Raw genomic sequence first — 22883 nt, forward strand, 5'->3', positions numbered from 1 at the left:
GTCAGTGGCAATGAGACATAAATAACTATACGTAAACTACCCGCACTGCACGCACAGACTTCAGAGAATGCTAACTGCATGCACACAACTGTCAACTGTTGTGACACATTACACCGTGAAAACTTGTGCAGCGGCCCGACAGCATCTTCAAGTTCCTACAAAGAACTACACACGCTTGTTAGGGCAATGGCAACCCGTACTTCTAGCGATACTACAGGACCGCCCTCTTATCTTATCACAGGTTATCCCATGTGCGCACAGGGTAAATGACGACCAGTGGTTATTTAACAGTCTCACTGTCCTGAGCTTCACACACATACAGAGTATTTTAACAGTATGCTTCAGCCCTTAATTTTAACGATCCCAAAATACAACTTCAAAATATAAACCATTACTTACAAAAGCATAATTCATCCTAAGAGGTTGTTTTTTTTTTCTTTTTATCATATAAAAGAACTTTTTTTCACCGACAAGGCAATTATGAATCTGCGACACAACAGACTTGAGTGTTGAGTTACACTGAGAGGTCCCTCTACACAGAGCGTGCCAACCTCTGCTGGAAACGAACCACACACAGTGCTACAGACTACAGTGCTCATCCCCGCTGCGCCTCTTGTGGGATCGTCTAGGCTCTTCTCAAAGCCAGTAAGAGATCTGTAACACACAGGAGGGTGGGGGTGGGTGGGGGATGGACAGCACTGGGCTGCACTGCCTAGTGAAGCAGCCTAGCTTTAATAGCTGGCTAAAAAAAACACAGGGAAAACATCAACTGACTCTAACGTTACAATGTGACTGGGAGTGACCTGTGTGTAGCAATTAAGGCAATGGTTCAACCATGAACCAAACTGGGTTCGCAAGGTATATCATTACAATAAATCTCTGGACTACGCTGTCAGCAGACAGTGCTGGTCTGGAAGCAGGAAAGGAGTGTGGAATTAGGGTTGCAGACGCTGAAAGGCCCGTGGCATGACTAGGAGGGTGACTAAAACAGCCGCTACGGTGTTCCCGCCTCCGTCTTAGGTGAACCCGGAACACCCAAAGCTTTAGCAGTAGTGTGCACAACCGTCAGCTGACAGACAACACAGGAAACAAGTCACATTATGTTATCTGTGGTCACGTTCGTCAGTGTTAGTCCAGGAACTCGAGACTTTGTTTATCTTTGTTTATTTTCATTAAACACGTAAAGGTTAATAAACAGACATAGTCCAGAGTTAGTAGGTTGGTATTATAACATTTATTAAAATAATGCTATGGGTTAATAGAAACAGCAAAGAACCAAAGAATTAAAATGCAAGCTATGTAAAATCCCAACTAAAACCCAGAAGTGTCTAATGTATTCATTCATCAGCTAACTAAAAGCCCAAGAAAGACAAGACACCCGATATAATAAAGTACTGCAAAACAATCGGCAATTTTCAGTTATCAAAATTGTGGATTTTGCATTTTGTATCCTTTTCTCAATCAAGAAAAAAATTCTTTTGAATGTTATATAACATACATATAAAACAAGATAGAAAAATACATTATAAACTTGTAACAATGGCTGTAAATACATTATCTTACATGTTTCTCATAGGCAATAGGTTGGTTATGGTACATACATAGCATGAAACTACTAAGATAATAAAGAATAGACGAAAAATACATGTCAGCTGTATGGTAACATACCAGCGACACTCCCATCTACCCACACTAAAAAAAATTACATAATACTGTCAGGAAAAAAGTCTTAAAAACTACATACTTTAATAAGAAAAAATTCAATAGAGTGATAATACTGAGAACCAAGGCATTCAGAGATTCCAAGTCATGCTTTTTTCAGTGGACTCAAAACATTGTCAACTAAGTTTCCAAAAGTCTGTTCAGAGCCAGCATTACTCATAAACGTCACACGTCTATTGTTTTACATTTACTTTCTTCCCCATGAAAGACCTTTGATAAACATCTAAAATGTCCAGGTATAACACAGCTGAGATGAGACTGGATCAAACACTGGTACTGTTTTTTGTTTGTTTTCTTTTACTATCACCTCAAGTGTTCTGAGTGTCGCAAATTTATTCAACCAAACAAACAAAAATGAAAATCAAAATGGCACAGCATATATTGTAAATAAATCAAAATCACCAAGTGTGTAACAGAAAAACAAAGCAGTGGTACATTAAACCAAAGCTAGCGGAGTACAAAGCAAGGACTGTCTATTGCATAGTAAATAAACTGAAAATGGTTGCAAGTGAGATACAATAACGGTGAGGTCACCATGAAGGTGCCCAAGGAGCTTCCTGCTGACCTTGACGGTGAAGCCATAAAGGGATGCAAGAGGGCATGAGTTGATGAGCCATAGCTTGACATTTGCCACATCTGGTACTGAGCAGTTAATGATTTATCAACTCAAGTATTTAGATGCATACAAACTGCTTACTACAAAACCGTTTGAACTTTGTGAGAAACTGAAAAGAAAAAGGAATGTAGCTGAGCGTTTATATGCACTGTGTTGTTAGCTTTCTGCATTCCTTTCAAGTTAAGGGGTGTGTGTGTGTGTGTGTGTGTGTGTGTGTGTGTGTGTGTGTGTGTGTGTGTGTGTGTGTGTGTGTTTAGGAGCAGTTACTAAAGCCAGCAGAGAGGGACTGCACAAGGTATTTGGTATGACACAAAGTCTGATTAAATTAGGGCTACTTAACACTTGTATCCACAATAAAAAATTTCAAAGATTTGTTTTTTGTGAAAAAGTTTTGTTAGGCATATTACAATTATCTCCAATTACTAAGAAAAAAAAAATCCAATAAATCCCTCTTCTCTAAATAAAATAAAGCTCTAATTTAATTTTGTCTGTAAACTGATGTTCAGATCTCACATAATTGTTCTAACCTCAGAATCCTCTGGGCTAACACTGAAATCGGTAATAACCAAAAGTACTCAATTATGATTTGTAAAAGAATGGCATTTTAAAATTTACTAGTCAGACATTAGAATAGCTATCACATCTTTTTCACAGTATCAGATTTGGCAAATTGACATCAAGATATCAAGACACGAACCATGTAATTTCGACCATCAACTCATTTGTTTTCCTCCTGTCTCCTTTCACACACTGGGCGGTGGAGGACGTGCACTAACTCTTACTCTGAGGGAGGAGCTGGTCTTGCAGGACACTTGACTAAATGACCATGAAGGAAAATAAGGCACTTTCTTTTTCTTTAGACTTATTCCAATACTTAAAAAATAAAAAACAAAGACAAAAAGGCTCTTTTGGTCTTTTGTTTCTTGACAACCACCAGAAAAAATCATTTAATGAAATAAAGGGTTTCTTTGTTCTTTTTCTTTTTTTTTTTATAACACTTGAAAGTATAAAATGCTACATTTCCAAAAATATATATATTTTTTTCTGCACCAGCACCCTTGTATAGTAAAAGTATCTACTTTTTGTTCATTTGTTTCAATGCACTACTTTATCTACAATTTCATTACATGTGTACAGCAAATAGGCAAGCATGGCTTTTACATCCTTAATGTTATTTTCTATACAGGGAGGTTTAAAAAAAATATTTGAACAGTTTGCCCAGTAATGTGACACATAATGCATGTACCTTGTTCTCGTATAATTTTTAAGGTGGCATAAAATAAAGATTTGGAAATTTTAACTCAGATACTCAACGTTTTAAAAATAGTGTTGCAGTTTTGTTCTTTGCATTACTTTTCAAAACTCCTTGTTAAGATTTTCTCTCATGGCACAGTTTGTACTAATACTTCAAATTTTGGCAGGCAATATAAAAAGGCTGCAATTTCTGCCCTCTGAGGGCACTGCAGTGACTAAGCAAACAGCATGTCAAATTCTGAATACTTTTGAAGTCACTTCTCCAATGACACCCCTGACCCAAGGTTCATGCATGATGCATTGTCACACAGTACATTCAGAGAGAGCTTTGACTTCGCTAGGAGAAGAGAAAGATTCCTACAAGTCTCTCACAGTAACTGCCTCTGTCACTGAGTAGTTAGGGCCATCTGTCTCCCCTTCTAAAGAGAGGCCTTCTTACCGTTCGCTTGGGGTGGGGCATTGAAAGATGATCAGTGCTGTGGGATGAATCGGGCCTTATTGCTTTACTACTATTCAGTGCAGGTTCTAGAACCACTTTCACCCAAACGGGGGGGAAAAGCTGAGTTGGAGGACAATTTCTTTGTCTTTTGTTTGGTTAGATGGTAAGACGAACGGACAAGTGCCTCAGCTCGCTGCACTGACGACAGGCAAGCAAAGGCGATTACCAGTTAACTGATCAGCAGGCAGGCATGGTCAGGTCATCATTGGGTGAAGAGTTCAGAGGTCAGAAGGTCATAGGTTAGTTGCCGGTGGCGGCTGGGTGGTTAGAAACAAAACAAAAAAAACAAAAAAAACAAAAAAAACAAAAAAAACAAAAAACAAAAAAAGAAAAGAAAAGATAGAGAAGAGATTAGTTTCAGCTAGTGACGGCTTAATGACAACATGAAAAACTAATCACAACTAATAAAAAAAGCATGTTGAATTCTGACAAACTGATTGACACCATCTACAGAATACAATAAAAATCATGACAATTTCATATCATGATTTGAACAAATAAGAAGAGCCCACTCCCACAAAAATAATTTGAAAACAACCCAACTTGTTAACAGAAAAAATAGAAATAAAATACAGCTAACAACTAATAGTTAGTAGCAGTCAATGAAGGAAACTGGAAAACAATGATGAATAGGTTTGGTATAAAGAACTTGGAACAGTCAGTGCAGTTATGAGTATCTGACTGCTATTAAGCATTAGTATTCTCTCAGATGCAAGCAATAAAGCAACTATTAATGATGGATGTGATTATTAATAACTGATGATTAACAGAAATGAATCTAAAGAAATTTAAATTTCTATGAAAATTTGGTTCAACATAAACTCTGGGCCAAACAAGGTTTCTTTTGTTCAATAAATGTTTATTGCTTTTTCAATTATTCTATTTACAAACAACATGGAATTTCTTGGCCTCATGATACAAAGCAATACTGTAGTCTAGCAGTGGAGGCAACATCATGGGAACCAGAAAAGGCCAGGCCTTTTGCACCAGCCAACACTTTCCAGTTGAAAATACTAATTTACACATATACAACACTTATAAAATGCACTTGCATGTAAACACTGTAAAATCCTGCCATTTAAAACTCTATACCTCAAAGAATTCTACGTACATAAAAAATAGAAGAAATTTCTAACTGATACCAATAAGGCATTTTAAAACTACAAACAGCTTTCTTTATTCAATTTCAAAGCTAATACTCTGCAAATACAATAAAATCTGACATTTCATATACATTCCTGCTTTATATCTTTATTTTAAAAGAAGCCACCTGTAAATACTATTTTCTTTTGCAAAGTAACAAAAAGAACAAAAAATTTAAAAAAAAATTACAGTAAAACATAAAGTAGTTCTCAAGTGGAAAAGTTATCACTCCAAATATCCTTGAGTGTCTCCTTCCTTATTCATCCTGTCACATTCTCCCTCACCAAACTTGGTCCACTTAACAGTAGTACGACTTTTAAGACGCATTCAACAGCTTAATTATTTCTCCTATATTCTGAGGTTTGACAGAATTTTCTGCACTGTTGCCATTGTGGCAAAGGCAGGAGAGATGTAAATGAAAAGATGCTCAGTGCAAAGACTCTACGCCACTTCACAAATCAAACCTAGCAGGTGTATGTTCAAAGGGTTCAAATGTTCTATATAGTAGACTTATTTACCTTTGTATGACAAAAATGTTTTCTATACTTTATCAATTAGGACAGCTTATAAATACTACAAAAATATTGTATCTTCAATATAATCAAATCTTCCCTGAATTATTTTAAAAGGAAATGGAATTTTATTTAAAATTTAAAAATAAAAATGCTGCTCTCCAAAATTTAATTTGTGTAAGTAACAGTTTTAATCAAATCATTCCTTGTATAATTTCTGAGTATGTTTGAACGTGGAATATTTAACAAAACAAACAATTATATCCAGTACATCTAGCATACATCCTCTGCCACGTCCTGGCCTCTCCCGCAGTACACAGGCATGTCAACTGTGCAAAATCACTTACAGGTCATGGCAACTATGAAGTGTCAGTTGGTGTTTAGGTTTCAGACTGACTTTGAACTAAGCATAGAAGTGGGTTTGTTTTCGGTAAGCAACCACTCTAAATGCTCATACGTAATTACATGGTTGTGTGTCCTTGGGCTGTGTCCTTGCATCAAATGAATGCTAATAATACTCTCTTTAAAACATTATTTTTAAATAAAAAAAATAAGAGAAAACAGTAGTATCATAAAATAATGTGAGTCAAGGACTTCAATCATCTCCTTCAGACCCAATGGGTACACGTGGTGACAGTAAGCGTAAGCGATCTGTTTCTAGAAAAAGAAGGGAGGAAGGCAAAGGGCACTTCGGTTTGCTGACATTGCATTTCAAACACAAATATAACTAATCAAAATAAACACAGCTACAAATGAGCCATGTATGGAATGTGACATCTTGGTCTAATATTTTCTCTATCTGAAGGCTATGGAGTAGGAAGTGAGAAGGGGTTATACTGTGTTAACAAAATTATAGAAACTCTCCTAAGAAAAACACGGGGAAAGAAAATCTAAGAAGAAAAATTACTTCAAAATCAAACCATTCTTTAAGAGAATTACTTTAGAATTTAGCAGTAAGAAACAGCTTCAATTACTTTTGAGACTGCCCACCTAAAGTGACTTCCCCCACCTAACTCCCTTATCTCCAGGTGACTGACAGAATGGCTGATGTGCTCAGACTTGGCACAACTGCGTGAGTTATTATCAATACAGATGTTCCCCCAGACAAGGATCTATTTTGTTTACTTAATTAGCCACTACAGAAAAATGTACACATTAGCTAAAGTTTTCAGAACTCTTTCAGTATATATGATATTAAATAATATCATCAATGTCTTTGGAAAGGCATTTTATTTCTGATACACATAACAACTGTGTCCAGTATGTGTGATGGATAGTCAAGGACAACCATGTTAAGTGAGCTAGGTCCTTTTCTACTATGCTTGGGGTTCCAATCTTGCAATTAAAAAAAAAAACAAAACAAAACAAAACAAAAAAAAAAAAACAAACAAAAAAGAAGAGTTCAATGTCAATAAACCGAAACTACCATTCCTCAAATAAGCATAAATAATTTAAAAATGGGTCCAAAGGCACAAGTTACAAATATCAAAGTGAAAAAATGAAGAATTGTTTTCCAGTCACAGGTTAGTCAAAAAGGATATCCCAATAGTTGGATCTCACATACCACAGAACTTCAGGAGAGTTTACCTTCAGGTACTATATTTTAGCAGCAAATGTCAAAACTCAAAGGATCCATTTTGGCAAGAAAATAGAGTAAGAAGGAACTCATTTTCTAGTTCATATAAAGTATCCACCTACATGAAAAGTATTTTCACAGTCCTGACTATTGATTTTAGCTAAGTACTGACATATATGTCTTCATGTTTATACAGTGGCTCAATGTTTTATTATATAGAAAAATGGAAACTAAATCTTCAGTTTTTTTCCAAAATTACAGAGAAGCAAATTCCTTTACTTCTCTCATGAAAACATAATCTGTTCAATTCATTTTGCAGTACCAACCCAAATATTCATGCTAAGGTAATAGAAAAAAATTTAATAGCTTCTCAAATTCACTAATTTATGTTTTAACAGGGAATAAACTTTAGGACATAGTAATAGAAGATTTAATAAATTAAAATATAAAGGGGAGGGGTGAAAACCCAAAAAAGAAAAAAACAAAACAAAACCACAAAACCAACCTTCAACCAATCAATTATTACATTAATCTAGGGAAGGAAAAGAAATGGTGAGCAGGTAAACAGGTACATTTCCCCACCAGGTGTGGTGTTGCAAACTTTATGGACACCCAGAGCATTGCTTATAAACAAGAACTGCAGAACTAAACTAACCTCGGTCTGCGGTCACAATCCTTTGGTAAGGATGGACACGCATATCGTGCCTTCGAACTTTAGTAGCCACCGCACCTAGTTAAATTGCAATTACCAAGACAAAGTTAGAAAACATACATAAAGGAAACATCAACAGCAGGCTTATCAAAATGGATCTCAAATGTTCACTCACTACAAAAGCTTAAGAAACACGTTAAGGCACAGTAGTTTTAAAATTAACTGTAGCACGTCTGTATATATGCATCTACCCATACTGCGTTCATTTCAACAGGCTGGCCTTCCACTTCGTTTAAAGTCCCCAAGTCACAGTGTCTCGTGAGCTCTGTTAGAGGCAGACGTAGCTGAGCTTTACTAGTCACAGATTCACTGAAGTGCCTTCCTTTTCTTGCAGCAGGACGACTTAAATAATGCCACATTTAATACTGACAAGTATTTGCTAACCTTAACTTTCAGAGTTTATCACTTAAAAAGGTTTAAAAAGCAACTCTTAAAGCCTACAGATTGTGGTTTTAAACTTCCGAGTCAATAAGTATGAACTGCAATGAATTAGGTGATTAGTAAAGCAAACAGTACAGTACACTTAGCAGTCAGTATACTACTATACACTCCTTTATAAATTACCGTTACTTTGCAGTATTACAGACTAATCCAAATTAATAACATCATTTCACTTTATATCTATGTGCAAAAGTGCAAGTAAGTCACTGACTGCTAGGCTAAGGTTTTCCCCGGAGGCTGCTGAGACTAAGCATTGGTTAAATTCAGATCTGATGAGGGTTCAGTTAAGACCGTTCTTGAATTCTTAGCCTTTCGTTGGGAAAGCCATACCTAAAGATAAAAGGAAGGGAATTAAACATTAGTCATCAATGAAGATTTGATGCTAATACCAATCTCCTCTCCTCACTACCACCAACACACATGTCTGCATCTGTTTTGAAGGGCACTGCTTATTTTAAAATAATGTGAGACTTGATACATAAGCATGCATGTTATCTGTGTGCAAATTTACTGTAAATTGGGAACTTAAATTACTTCCTCAGTTCTCCAGAGGGCCGATATCATTGTTTTTTACTGCTTAGGTGGCGAAGCAAGAAATAACAATAATCATAAGAATATTTTTCTCACTTAGTACTTATTAAGAACCTTGAAATGCTAATTGGGTATCTGCATAATTTGCACTTAATTTTGCCAGTTTAATATTTAAGTCTTCATAATTATAAATGTCCCAACCAAACCAAACAACATGTTGCTTTACAATGAGAAATTTTACAGCAGTGCCTCTTGCTGTCTCTAAGCAGTAAACTGGTTGAGGAACTGTTTCATTTTAGACATGCAGATTGCATAGAAATATAATTCTGTCTGGCAAAGCTAGGGAGCTCTTACACTGAGAGTGAGGCGCCCCAGTCTGCAGACAGCCCAGAGCGGTAGCCCTGAGGGACAGACGCTGTGAGTGAGTGCAGCAGAGTGGTGCTGGAGGAGGAGCATGCACAGGAGGGCCACGGACAGAGCATGGACAGGAAGGAGACTCACACAGGTTACAGGTTACAGGTTATGTTTTAAATCAAAAGTGCTTCAAGAAATGTGCAACAGAACATAGCCTCTCACTAGCATTTCTGTGGTATAATTCTGACTTATTGTATACAATGACTCAGACAAAAAAACATTACAATAAAATGAATGTTTATAAAACAAAAGGCACCTAGGTGCATGCACACACACAGATAACATACAGAGCATGGTAGCTTTCTTTAAGTGAACAATGAATTTTCAAGTTTAAACCTTAATAACCAAGTTCATTAAAGATTTTCCAATTAACATTAAGCTGGGGGAAGACCTTTAAAAGATCAAAGTTCTAAAAAGTCAATAGCAAGTACGCAGCACACAATTCAGGGAAAAAAGGTTCAAAAGTTTGTCTGGTAAAACAGTGGGTTGCACAGACACAGGGTTTTTTTGTTTTGTTTTGTTTTGTTTTCCACATTGACTGGTCGTGTTATAACCGCTGCTGTATTCTAGTCCTTCATCCAGCAAGTCAATGGGCTGAAATATCAGGCATGACTGGCATTTCAATCCACTCTATAAAAAAAAGGCATCAATAATGTCTTTTTTCAAGAATATTGTTTTTTGATCATGTAAACCCTGACTTCATATGACTTTAATTTTTGCCTCTAACATGACTAAGTTCATTAAGTTGATGTGTGGTCATCTAGTTCATAGTAACTATGGAAACCATAAAGTATTGGTCATGTTAACCAGCACTTCAAAAGACAAAAGCTGAAAACCCTTAAAACTGCAACCATCAACTGCATCCTTTAAGTGATCAGCAACATCTAAATAATATATAATAATAGCAATTTAATAAAAATCTCAGTAGTATAGAACTTTAAAATTCAGCTAGCAAGTAACCCTATGAAACAAACAAATCTAATTTTGGGAGGTAGAGTTGATGAGACCATTAGGTCAAAGTGGCAAGAATGGCCTAAAACTCAGAACGACTTCAGCCACCTAAGTAGTAAGAGCATTGTCCAGTGAGAATGTATGGCAAGTGTACCTACAGTGAATCTGAGATACTAAAGTAAATTAAAAACAAATTAAGGTATAGCCATTTAATGGGAGAGCTCTTGTGAGGAATTAAAACCAAAATATATTTAGTTTTCAACCTTTCCTAATCAAAACTTATATTGCCTCGCTAAAATTTGATAAACATCAATTCAAGGTCTGGGGCACCACAATTTAGGAAGGCATTAAGCACCTAGTATTGGGCTCATACTTACCTAACACGCCACTGGGTTCAATAGGGTACTCAAGGATTGATGTAGCTGGTGCCAACGTGTAGGGGTATTCATAGGGTGTGTAGATCAACCCAGCTTCAGGCCCTGGAGGGACTATTGCAGCAGTCGGGTGAGGAGTTCCGTTTGGCATGACAGCGGTCTGTATTTGTCTGATCAAAGGCATTATGGTAGGGCCAGCTGGCGTAGGGGCGCGCAGGGCAGCTGCGGGGAGGACAGGCGCAGGCCCGGTGATGATCCTTGGAGCAGCCTGGGCAGTTGCTGCAAGAGAAAAGGCAAGGGCTGCTACAGTGAGCAAAGAAATTTAGAAAGAAGTATAGGGATGGCAGCATAAAACACGGGGAAACGAGAGGGAAGTAGGAAAAAGACAGGAAAAAGCAGGAAAGAAGAAAATAAAAGGAAACCATTAGTACATGCACTGACCACACAAAAATGCCAAAGCACACAAATCAAATGCCATCAGCCTCCCCTTTGCCAACGTGATTAAAAATAAGGTAAAACTGAAAAACCTACTGTAAAAAAAAAAAAAAAAAAAAAAAAAAAAAAAATGAAAAATACCATTAAAACTTCATACTGTTCATCTTTGGTGATATATCCACTATAAAACATTTTGTGAAACTAAAAGTACATGCAAAAACAAACAAACAAAAATCCCCCCAAAACAAAACCATTCAAATTAAAAGATGAAATGAAAAGATTGTAACTGGAGTCCACAGACACAGATATGGTTTATTTCCAAGTGCAACTCTGCCTTCAATTTAAAGGAAAACTCCCTGGATTAAGTGAGCTAAGTAAGCACCAAGTATAAATGCTTCCAGCATGTCAGGGATTACTACTACACGAGAGAAAGAATACAGAGAGCAGCCCTACCACATAACTCATGTCTATTAAAAGTAAACCATAGGCAACCATTTACAAAGCAACTATTACTAATCACTGGGTTGCCTACCTTTGGGAGTTTTGACTATGATTTTTAAATGTCAATTTCTTAAAAAAAAAAAAAAAAAAAAAAGGAAAAAAGTCAGTGTTCTAAATATGGTATGTTCATAAAAATGACATATAAACCTTATGTTGTCGTCTTAAACCTGGTCTATAAGAGCTAGTTCCAGGCCAGCCTCCAAAGCCAGAGAAACCCTGTCTGGAAAAACCAAACCAAACCAAACCAAAAACAAACAAACAAAAAAATCTATTCTCTCAGATAGCTTATAAAATTGTGCCCCAGTCATGGAAGGGAGAACTGAGTGAAACAGTGTTCCCTCACTGAGGAACTTAAACAGCAACACAAACAAACAAAATGTGAGTGTGAACACACAAGCAAGGGGAAAGGGAATTTCAACAGCAGGTCCATTTAAACACTTTAATAAGCTGTTTATAAAAAAAAATTCAAAATACTGTCTTTTGCATAACAAGTTTAAAGTCTTAACTAGATAGGACATTTCTTGAACCCCTTCACTAGGAGTAAATTTTCAACCCCAAACTTGATATGCTGGCATAAAATAAAATTGAGCAGGCCATTGTTTACAGAAGCATTAAAAACAAAAACAAACAAACAAAATGGGGCTCTTCATCAAATTGTAAATGTTATCATTACTTCAACATTAACTGTTTTTATGCTGTGGTACCAAAAGCAAAGAGGCTTGTAGACGAAAACAGCTATAATCCTGCCCCGGACTCATTCTTACGTGATTTAATGTTGGCATCTCTGTAGGTGCCATTCAGAATTGCAAGCTCCATCAACTGCATCTTCTTCAGGCTGTCTTCTCCTTCAGCCTACACGTAAGAAACAAGAGCAAAAAATATTTGAGATTGTACATACACTACATACCACGTGACTCTTAGAACTACAAATGTGAACTGACAATAACCACTCAAATTCTAAATGCGTATCTCTGTCTCCTATGTTCTTAGTTTCCCTCCTATCTCTGACCCGCTATCTTTAGGGTCATCGTGAAATTTACTACCTATATAGGATATATTTACAAGTGAAAAGGGCACTAAAACTAACTAGATTACACAGACAGAAACCAGGATGGCTACATCACTTACCATGGTTTCACCCTTCCGTTAACCAGTACTAACTACTCTTGGTAAGTCATTAAGTTATGCTTTCCAAACTATGAGTGGTGCCCGCTGTTCAATACACACACACTCTAAATACCCTATCTAGATCCAAGGGCCAGATAAACTTGCCCAAACACAGCTTCAAATGTTCTGTACTGCTCTCATGTCTTAAGCCCTAGTGATTTTACTATCAGAACAAGGATTTCAAACCTTCCTCAAATGACCACCCCAAGGTGAACTTGCTCTTTTACATCGATTTTATAGAGCAATAGACCTCACTAACTCTGTTAAATGTCTTAGTGTTTATTCCCCCTTGCCTATTTGTAAATACTCTTCACGTGTTCCTGTATGATTCCCTTTCCATGTCCTACTTATGTACCGCAAATCCAACAAAAACACTCCCTTCTCCAGGGGCTACCCTTTCATTCTATGATTTCAGTCTTCAATTACAGCTTGCTGAATACTACCACTCCCAAAGTAAGCGCCTTTAGAATAGTCATGATTTTGTTATTTACCACCACCTAATCCCTACATACTGATCCCAAAAAGTATGTGTTGGAACTAATTTTTGTTTGTTTTGAGACAGGGTCTCACTACATAGCCCTAGCTATAGTAGAATAGGCTGGCCTCAAACTCAAGAGTTCCTTCTGCCCACCTCCCAAGTACTCCTGGCTAAAATGTATTTATTAAATGATTACCATGAGAAACCTAAGTTTACTGACAAAGCTCAAATGTCTGAGTTCTAAAGGACAATTTTTAACTAGAAAAAGTCAAACAGAAATGTAGGGAAAGAATTAGGAAGTTTGTCCTTTAAAGATTATGGCATTAAGTACCCCACTTCAGTGCAAATCCACTTTGAAACATGGGAGGACTATTACTAAGACAGATGCAAGTTTCTCAGCCTTCCATTTCTGTTACAACCTACACGGTAAGATCTTCAGAGCAGGGACTGATACAATGTAATTTGTAGTAAAAGAACTGCTGAGTTGGTATTTAGTAAATCACACAGAAGTAAAGAAATAAGTGAAACCATTATGACGATAACATTTGATGGGCCACTGACAACTTTAAAGTCTCCTTTGCAGTAAAAGAAGATACCGCCATATTTGTTGGATTATTATTCTTTGATCCACATCAATTTGTATAAAGATGAATACAATAAATGACTTATTTGGTTAAATATAAAATAAGTGAGCTATTATTAGAAGGGAAGTAGAAACCTATTATGATCAAACTTCCTAAATTTGTTCATTAAAAATATTAATACTAAATATTAAAATTTATCAACAGTTGGCTTAAATTTAATCTATGTAACAATGCATATAACAATAACTATGGTGTGGTCACTGCAGAAGGCTGAATTCATTAATATGGCTTCATCATCCCCAAAGGAGTTATATGGCAAAATTAGAATCTAAACCCAAGTTATGTCATTCCTGAATGAGCTTTGTTATTTTCACATCCTCACCGCCTACCACTCTTTACTCAGAGAGCTGAATGCTGGGCACAAGACAATGATGTTCATTACACAATTATTTTCACATGCAAGTGGTTGTTTCAATTCTATTGCTCCGTTTTTGACAGAAATGTATCATATTTACTTGCCTAACCTTGTTTTTCAAATGTAAACTCAGGTACGAAAGCTTGCTGGTAAGTTTTATGCTATGATGTAAACGCTCTCCCCTAGTTCTTCTAAAACTTTCACAGACCACAACTGTCTCTGAGACCTCAAGTTACGACCTATATGGTATTTTTATCAAGTCAATATATCAATGTCAGGGAGTGATAATTACTTTAGGGGGGCTGGATAATGAAACTGCTCCTAGGAAACTGTATAAGGTCAAAAATTTGTATTTTACACTGTTTATGCTATTATCTTCAATTTCCTTAATGTTTCATGTTTTATTTACCCTACCTTTAAAATCACTTTAAAACCTGAGGCATAATTTACAGGCAACGGCACCCCGAGATTTAAAGATATACACTTGGCCAGTTTTGATGAATACATGCGAAGACAGAGCATCTCCACCAGCTTCTCTCTGTGTTTAAGCACCACTATTAATGTGGCTTTCCCCCTGACACAGTTCAGTTTTTCAATCCCAGACTTTAAGAGAATGGTACCACATGCAATTTCAGTGGTCAAGTTTTCTAAGTAAGATGCTTATGATACTCATCCATGTTGCCTGTGGCAGCAAATTGTTTGAATGACCAAGTAGTGCTTTGTTTTTTTAATTCATTCTCTTGCTATAGATTTTTGCTTGCTTCTAGTTTGAGGATACACTATAAATATAGCCACTCTGAAAATTCCCAAACAGGCATCATTGTGAATCTAAAATTTGACTTATTCTGGGTAAGAAGTGGTATTGCTGAGTCACAGAACAGATTAGTTCCATGGGGGGGGGGGGGGAATTATAAAGACTATCAGAACGCTATGAATAGCAAAATAATCTTTGAAGTATGAACATTTAAAAACTATAACACTTGCTTAGAACTCGTGGCATCATAAGAGTCTTGAGATTGCAGAGATTTTTAGATTTACAAAAAAGATAGTATACCACAGATAACATAGTACCTCTATTGATGTCTGGGAAAATCTCTTACAACAAACCTATCCATGACAAAATGTATACAAATAAGATAGAATAAATAGTTGCAAACACAATTTTCTTTAATTTTTGAAATTGTGAATGGCAGACTGATACACATATACAAATATATTTAAATGTATACATATGTTATAATGAGGTGTAAGTGTGTCATCAGCTTTGTTTAACAAGCTATGTCAAAGTAACAAACAGGTCAAATACCATTAGACTAAAATGGTTTTAACTCTGTAAAGTACAAAAAAATTAAGTGCTGTTTCACTTTACTAGAATGAAATATGAAATCTCCATCATCTAAGTATCATGCTTCATAATAAAGCTATAGTACCAGGACACATTATCACCAAGGCTCGGATAAACTAACTTTTCTACAAGGTCATAATACCGAACAAGGGCGTAAGCAGAGTACATGAGCCAAAGCCCTTTGGCTTTAATCATTCCATCAGTACATTGACTGGTACTACCATATTCAACATCACCACAAAATATTCCTTTTATGTGAATTTGTTTCTGACTTCATCAAAGACTTCACATTATGAAGAAAATCATGTTTACTTATTAATAATGCTGAAGTCCAGTAAGATTGCCTAAGAGGTTAGGGTACTTGCTGCCAAGCCTGACAACCTGAGCTCAATTCTAGGGTCCACGTGGTAGAAGAAGTGACTCCTGCAACCTCACTTCAGACGATGACGTTTCCTAGCCTCAGAAATGAACAGGCTCCCGTTCAGAAGCATCCCACAGCCCATCCTTCAACAGCCTTCACACTGTACCATTTTCTACAGTGAAGACCCATCTGATGACTCTCACAAGCACGTTACTTTCAGAAACCTATGCTGGTTATTTAAGGGAGAATCAATTATACATAGCCACATGCTGCCATGCCTCTTCCATTTTTAATTTTACCTTTCTATAATTGCTATCTCCTAAACAACTACTCTTCCCCATACCATTCTCTCTCTCTCTCTCTCTCTCTCTCTCTCTCTCTCTCTCTCTCTCTCTCTCTCTCTCTGTGTGTGTGTGTGTGTGTGGAGATGCTATCTCCTAAACAACTACTCTTCCCCATACCATTCTGTGTGGGGGTGGGGGTGGGAGGGAAGGACTGGAAATAAGAGATGAACAAAACTTATTTAAATTTTAAATTAAAATAATTATATAATCCTTACCCCTCCTTAGTCTCAAACTCTTGCTTGATCACTTTAAGAATTTCTTAATCACACTTCCATTTGCTCTGCTGTGTCCACTCTTTAAGTGCCCAGAGGATAAACATTAACACCATCAGAGACTTCAATTCCAACTCCATGTAGAACTTTCTCAGAGTCTAAGATCTAATAATAGTAAAATGGCTTATATTTCATCGTCTAGTCTTGGGATTATAGCTGCTTCCAAATCTGTGTTACATTATGGCTGATTCTGTGCTCCTTCACTTCTCAAGAGCTCTTTAAGCAATTCCTTTGTAAGTTCTCTGTTGATGTAATTAATACCTTGATGTTTTCTTGACTTACACAGAACTGTCACTCTACAGGACCTGAATTTTCTACACTGGTGTATGTGACCATGTTAACACCCTCTCTTCTGTGACAGAAGTTAACATAAATTTTGTCAGCCATGTTCCATTATTTCTCCTAGATCATTTAAAGTTTACTTGATTTCAATTTGCTTCCTTTTCCAGTCTGACTTTTATTCCTCTATACAGAACATTCCCGCCAAACTTTTGCAGACAGAAGTCTGTCAAAAAAAACTTAACTGACTTATGTAAACATAGGTTTTTTTTTTAAAAAGGGATTAACTGCATGTACTAAGCTCGTCCACAAAGATCAATGATAAAACCATAAATTCATCCTAATTGCTTCTGTAAGATCCAGAGCTCCTGCTTTACTTCCTTCTTCCTTTCACATGGCTCCTTCCCAAGCCTTCTGGTAACATCTACCCTGAGTGCAGTTTCTGTGTTAGCTGTAACACCAAAGAAGGGAGGTCACAAATAGAGCATCAGACAAACAGCCGACATGGTAACTGAAGTCCACCAGTCAAGAGCTGGATTAACGACCTTGTGCACTCTGAGTGCCAGTAAGAACTGCAACTGGGCCACGCCTTTATCTCTGCAGAAAGCTCTCAGTCCAACTGCTTCACTAACAAATTCAAGAAAAGTGTAGACATATGTCCCCTTTAAACTAACATACATATTCCACTTTAAATTTAATACCTGGCCGGCTTAGTGCCAACAACTTATCAGCAGCTTACAGTACAAAGTATGAAGTACACTTATCTAACCAGAAAATGTAAACACCCAAACCAACATGTAAATAATGCTACATCCATTACGTGTGTCCAACCTGCAGTCCACTGGACCCATCACATGACAACAGCTGTGAATGAGACTCAGCAGAAACTGTAACGTTATTGCAACGTCTGGGGGACAGAGAGCTGGCACACTTTTTTTTTATCTTGTCTACATGGTAGAGTCAGACAAGATTGGGCTTTCTGTACTATAGTTCTTGTTTCAGACTGTTGAAACTCCCCTTGGTCAGAAAAGCCATCCAATTAAACATTTCCTCACGTAAAGGGCCTTAACTGTCTATGGTTTACAGAGAACTGAGCACTTACTTCATCCCACCTTAATGAACTGTGATGCACACAGCTCCAGTATTAGTTCTCCCACCGACCACATTGTTTCACAGTAAAGTTAGAGGAAAATGTAACACTGCCCTAATAAAGCATTTGCTTTGCTTAGATAACCAACAAAAGCTACAGTCTAGTAGTAGTAGTAGTAGTAGTAGTAGTAGTAATAGTAACAGCAGCAGCAGTAATAAGTTTGGCTATTTTGTTTTTTGTTGATACACTGACACACAGTCTCCAAACTGGCCTCAAACTCCTAGAAATCTCCCTACCTCTGCTTCCCAGGAAAGGGGATTGATTAAATGTGTGCACCACCATGCTTGGCTACTGCCCAAATTCTAAAGTGTGAAACTACATAGAAACATAAGTAATCCATCTTGATACAAACATTAAACAAATTGGAGAAACATTTTGGTTAGCCACTAGAACACAGGTCAAGCCTAGAGCTCAAACTCAGGCGAGCTTGAGCAGTGCCAGCTGTGGATAAAATGCACTAGGGTCACCATGCTTTGAAGGGGATGGTGACATGAGGTCGTTTTGTGTTTGGGCCACAATTTTACACATTGTGGCCTTGTCTAGTGTTCTCAGACTTTTAACATTAAGAATTGCAGCATTATCAACCAACGTGACATCAGATGAACCTATGGACTTAGTAACATACAATTACTATCAAAAAGCAAATAGAAAAGGGATAAGAAAACGTTAAGTGCTTTCTAAAAAGCATGTCAAGAACTCAAAGAGAACCGGTAGAGACAATGAATGGACAGTTTGTTCTGGAATTCCAGATTAGCCAAACAGTGGCTGGATGTGATTATCTGGGAGGAGCAGAGTGGAAAGAGATCCAACTCAATGTTAGTGTGACATTTCTCTGTAGTGGACACCATGTGACCAAACAGGGAATTAGGAAATTCAATTACTCCCCACTTGTATTAGTAAACATAAGAGTTTTTGTTATAAATACCACTAACAAGGAATTGGGAAAGTAAATTACTTTGTTTTTCCTTTTCTCACTTGTATTAGTAAGTAAGACTCTTTGTTATAAACTATAATATTAAATTTATTCTGGTTTCTCAGTAGATGTGTATGAAGAGGGCTAGTTTAGTCATTTAATGCTACTTTTAATCTTATCCACATACACATGTTGTAATTCCACAAATGCTAAGTGTAGTAACCAAAGCCGTTTTTCAAAGTAGAAAATAACATCACCCATCTCGCAGAATTTATAAGGTAGTAATATTAAAGTGAGCTAATTTAAAAACACGCTAGCGGGCTTTGATATTATATACTACAGAGGTTATCATAATGATCCTAATCATATGTCAGCTTCAAGGCATAACTAAAAACAAGTTGACATATTTGACTTATAAAGGCTAAATATTTTCTGTATCCACAAAGGCATAATAAAATACAAACAATCACCTTCACAATTCATTACTATGCCCTCAAAATGAATGTATGGGATAATCTGAAAGCCACTTTCGAATTAAATATAAATTTCAATTATCAAAACTACATTAGGAAATAATGTTGAAATGAGCTACTAAATAAACTGGCATGAACAATCCAAATTACAATGCTTATCTGAACATTAATATATTAAAATGCTACATTTACTTGAATGACTCCAATAAAGGTATCACATACTAAAAATGTGAGATGTTATGAAAAGTAAGCATTAAAAAGTACAGGATTTTGACAGACATTTGACTTTCTTACCTCTGTCAGTTCAGTATTAAGTGTGTTAACATTGTGTTTGGCCCACAAATTCTCTGCCTGTATTCAAAGAACATGAGGCTACTTACCAACCATCAGAAGAGCATGCAAACAGATTAAAGGGATGTATGAAACTGAACTAAAGGAGATATACTGAGAAAGTTTTTTTTTTCCTATTAAATACATTTTAAATATCTTTTTAAAAAATCAGTATGTATATCATATTCTTAATAGGGAAGTGGGATAGAACTAAAATGTATTAAGGGGTGCTTATTTAAATAGGGGATACAGTACTACTTAGGTAACAATTTCAATGAAGTATGAAGCTCTATATAGTAAGTTTAACATGCAAATTCTGAGGGATGCACGGAGTACATGGCTGAGAACAGGCATTGTATATAACCTACAAAAGTTTTTAAGGAATTATAAGCTATCTAAACTATTTGTCAATCTGAAAACATGTTAAGATAAGGTATTTCCTCAAAGAATCCTTACAGAGATGGCAAAGGTACCACTTAATATAGGCTCTTCATGAAGCTGTTCAGTGTTCTCATTGACAAGATATTCCAACACCATACTGCCTCATGCGGCTACAAAACTCCAAATGTGAGCTAGGTGCTCCACTGACAGCATTTACAGTCAGGACGAACAGTAATCAGATCATTAACTGATGACTTAGGAGAATTATGTATAACTATGATCAAAGTCTTTGAATGTGGTGATATTTTGTTTATGATCTAACAAATAAAGCTAGCCACAGCCACAGAGGCCAGGCAGTGGTGGCACACACCTTTAATCCCAGCACTTAGCAGACAGAGGCAGATGGATCTCTGTGAGTTCAAGGCCAGCATGGACTACACAAGATTAATCTAGTCTAAAAGAGAAACAGAGCTCACAAAAGTGATCCCAGCACCCGGAGCCACTCGCCTTTAATCCCAGCACTAAGGAGGTGGAGATAGGAAGGCATATAAGAGGAAAATAAAATGTGGGAGGGAGGAGACAGAAGCTCATGGCAGTCCAGGCAGTCAAAGCGGCAGTTAGTTGGAAGCAGTCTGAGAACGCAGCTTGAGCACAGGATGGCCCCTTTGGTCTGAGCACTGGTAGAGGTGAGAACTCTCTAGGGGCTGGCTGCTTTGCTTCTCTCATCTTCACCATTAATCCCAATATCTGACTGAGTTTTTATTATTAAAACCAAATCAGAATTTGTGAAACATTAGAATATAAAGTATACTGCATTTCTTAACCCTTTCTAAGGATTGATAATCAGAAGTAGGATTCTTAATCACCTAGTTGGGACATCTGTTCTTGCCCCAAAACCTCACAAGAAAACATGCCAGTGTAGTCTAATTTCTATAGGTTCTTTTCTGTCTTGTCTTTTCTTAAACAGCACATGCCAGAGGGCCTTACACATAGCACAAGTAGCCTGATGTCCACTAGAATCTAAGAACTCTACAGAAATGGTAAGGGCTTCAACGGCTTTTTACTTGAGACTGATGTGGGCATTTACGAAATTACCTACCACTGAGTTAAGGTTTTCCAGTGGTTCAAATAAAGTATTAAGAGTTCAATATGCTACTCAGATGATGCCAATGTGTAAATGAACACCATATACTAAGGACTAATGAATAAACAAATCATTTATTTTACTTTAAAAATATTTCCTTTTTCCATTTATTAATTGAATGGCTCTTCTTTTCCAAACATAACTGCATCTCTCTGGTAAGACATTTTGAGAAGTCCAACAATATTTTCAGGTAAATTATTATCTTCCTTATGAAACAACAGTCCAGCGAGTTAAAAATGTGAACAGCCTTCCCCAAATGCTTATCTACTTTATGAATCAATTATACAGTCTCAAAAAAATTTTAATACCTCAGCTTTGAGTGTTTTTCTGAAAGACATGAAAACACCAACACAAGAACTGATTACTATTACTAGTGCCTTGAGAACAAGTGATATCCTACATGCTAAAAGTGATGCTCTCCATTTTAGGCATTTAGGGGATTGTTTTCTTGCTAAAGTTACACTAAAATACAGTTCTTTGAAGACATGGGAGAAAGCTGAAGCCCGTCCTGAGAGCATGTTCAAGAACCTGAATAAACAACAACATGGATCACAGCTTGAAAACCACATTTAATTCCAAAACTGTCTCTAATTTTATTTTTAATTGCACCCTTTGGGTCTGGTAGGTATAAAAATACATTATTTACTATACATACTGTATATAATTAAAGTATCACCTTATTGTTTACAAAAACAAAGTATCCTTCACATAACCCTCTACAGTGCTAACACAGGAGGAAAACAGGATGAGAGCTGTCACTCTTCTCTGGAGATGTGGAATAAACTTTCTTTAAATGTGCTCATCATTCATTTGTTTGCGGTACTGAGTTGGGGGTACAATCCCTAATAAGCTGTGGCCCTCAAGGGAGCAGGAATCAATTCATTCTCATCAAGAATTTATGAGGCCGTTGGCCTCTACAAAAGCCTTGTCTATAGCAGAAGGACCAAGTTCTTTTTTCCAAACCTGTAATTTATGAGTTTATTCAAACCCACCAAATTGCTTCAAGTAAACGCCTCTCACATTTGAAACTTCCCATGGCAACTCATTTAGTTTGGCAGACAGGCAGGCCCACATCCAATCCTTTCTCCCTGCAGCTAAGCCATCACAATGGTAATTCCTCTCTGACACTCAGAAGAAACTAATTACTGCATCCAGAGTCCCATTCCAATGAATGCCAGCAAGAACACAGCAAAGGGACACTCTTCACAAGCTCTCACTAGGGCCCATGTGCATTCTGGTTAGGCGTCTCAAACATTTTTTTAATCTCTACCTTCTTCTTAGTAAAGCAAAGACAAAATGCCATTTAAGTTACTAATACTTGGTCAAGAAGTTAAATGTTAAGAGTACCAGTTCATTAACAACTCAGCTTAAAAATGATTTAAGAAAAAATTATTTCAGAGTCAAGATGCCTCTTACTATCATTCATTACCTCTATGAACTTAATTTCAGGCTATAATTAAAGCAGTTTTATTATTAATAAAATCTCCTGAGAAATATGAAAAGCAAATTTTAAAGATATATATTGTAAATATTTTCTCTTTTTTCTCTCAATTTCAATGACAGTGA

The 22883-nt window shown here is 36.7% G+C and overlaps 1 protein-coding gene across 5 annotated transcripts in view; it reads right to left on the reverse strand.

Annotated features, from left to right (window-relative positions):
• Positions 1-1215: 1215 nt before the first annotated feature.
• Positions 1216-22883, reverse strand: part of Qki (QKI, KH domain containing RNA binding) — a 97507-nt gene continuing 75839 nt past the window's right edge. The window contains exons 5-8 of one of the 5 annotated variants that reach the window (XR_007835867.1): positions 12446-12533; positions 10749-11048; positions 7978-8805; positions 1216-4348 (exon numbers count right to left, since the gene is read on the reverse strand). Coding sequence is in view for 4 of the 5 variants with exons in the window: in XM_051206039.1 (XP_051061996.1) it covers positions 4332-4348; positions 7978-8052; positions 10749-11048; positions 12446-12533 (480 nt within the window). In the remaining variant the exon portion in view is untranslated. Of the gene's footprint in view, positions 4349-7977; positions 8806-9909; positions 10051-10748; positions 11049-12445; positions 12534-22883 lie in introns of those variants that run through there. The other 4 variants (XM_051206040.1, XM_051206039.1, XM_051206042.1 and 1 more) reach the window with 4 other exon arrangements.

Source organism: Phodopus roborovskii, unplaced genomic scaffold (genome assembly GCF_943737965.1).
Source record: "Phodopus roborovskii unplaced genomic scaffold, PHOROB, whole genome shotgun sequence".
NCBI lineage: Eukaryota > Metazoa > Chordata > Mammalia > Rodentia > Cricetidae > Phodopus > Phodopus roborovskii.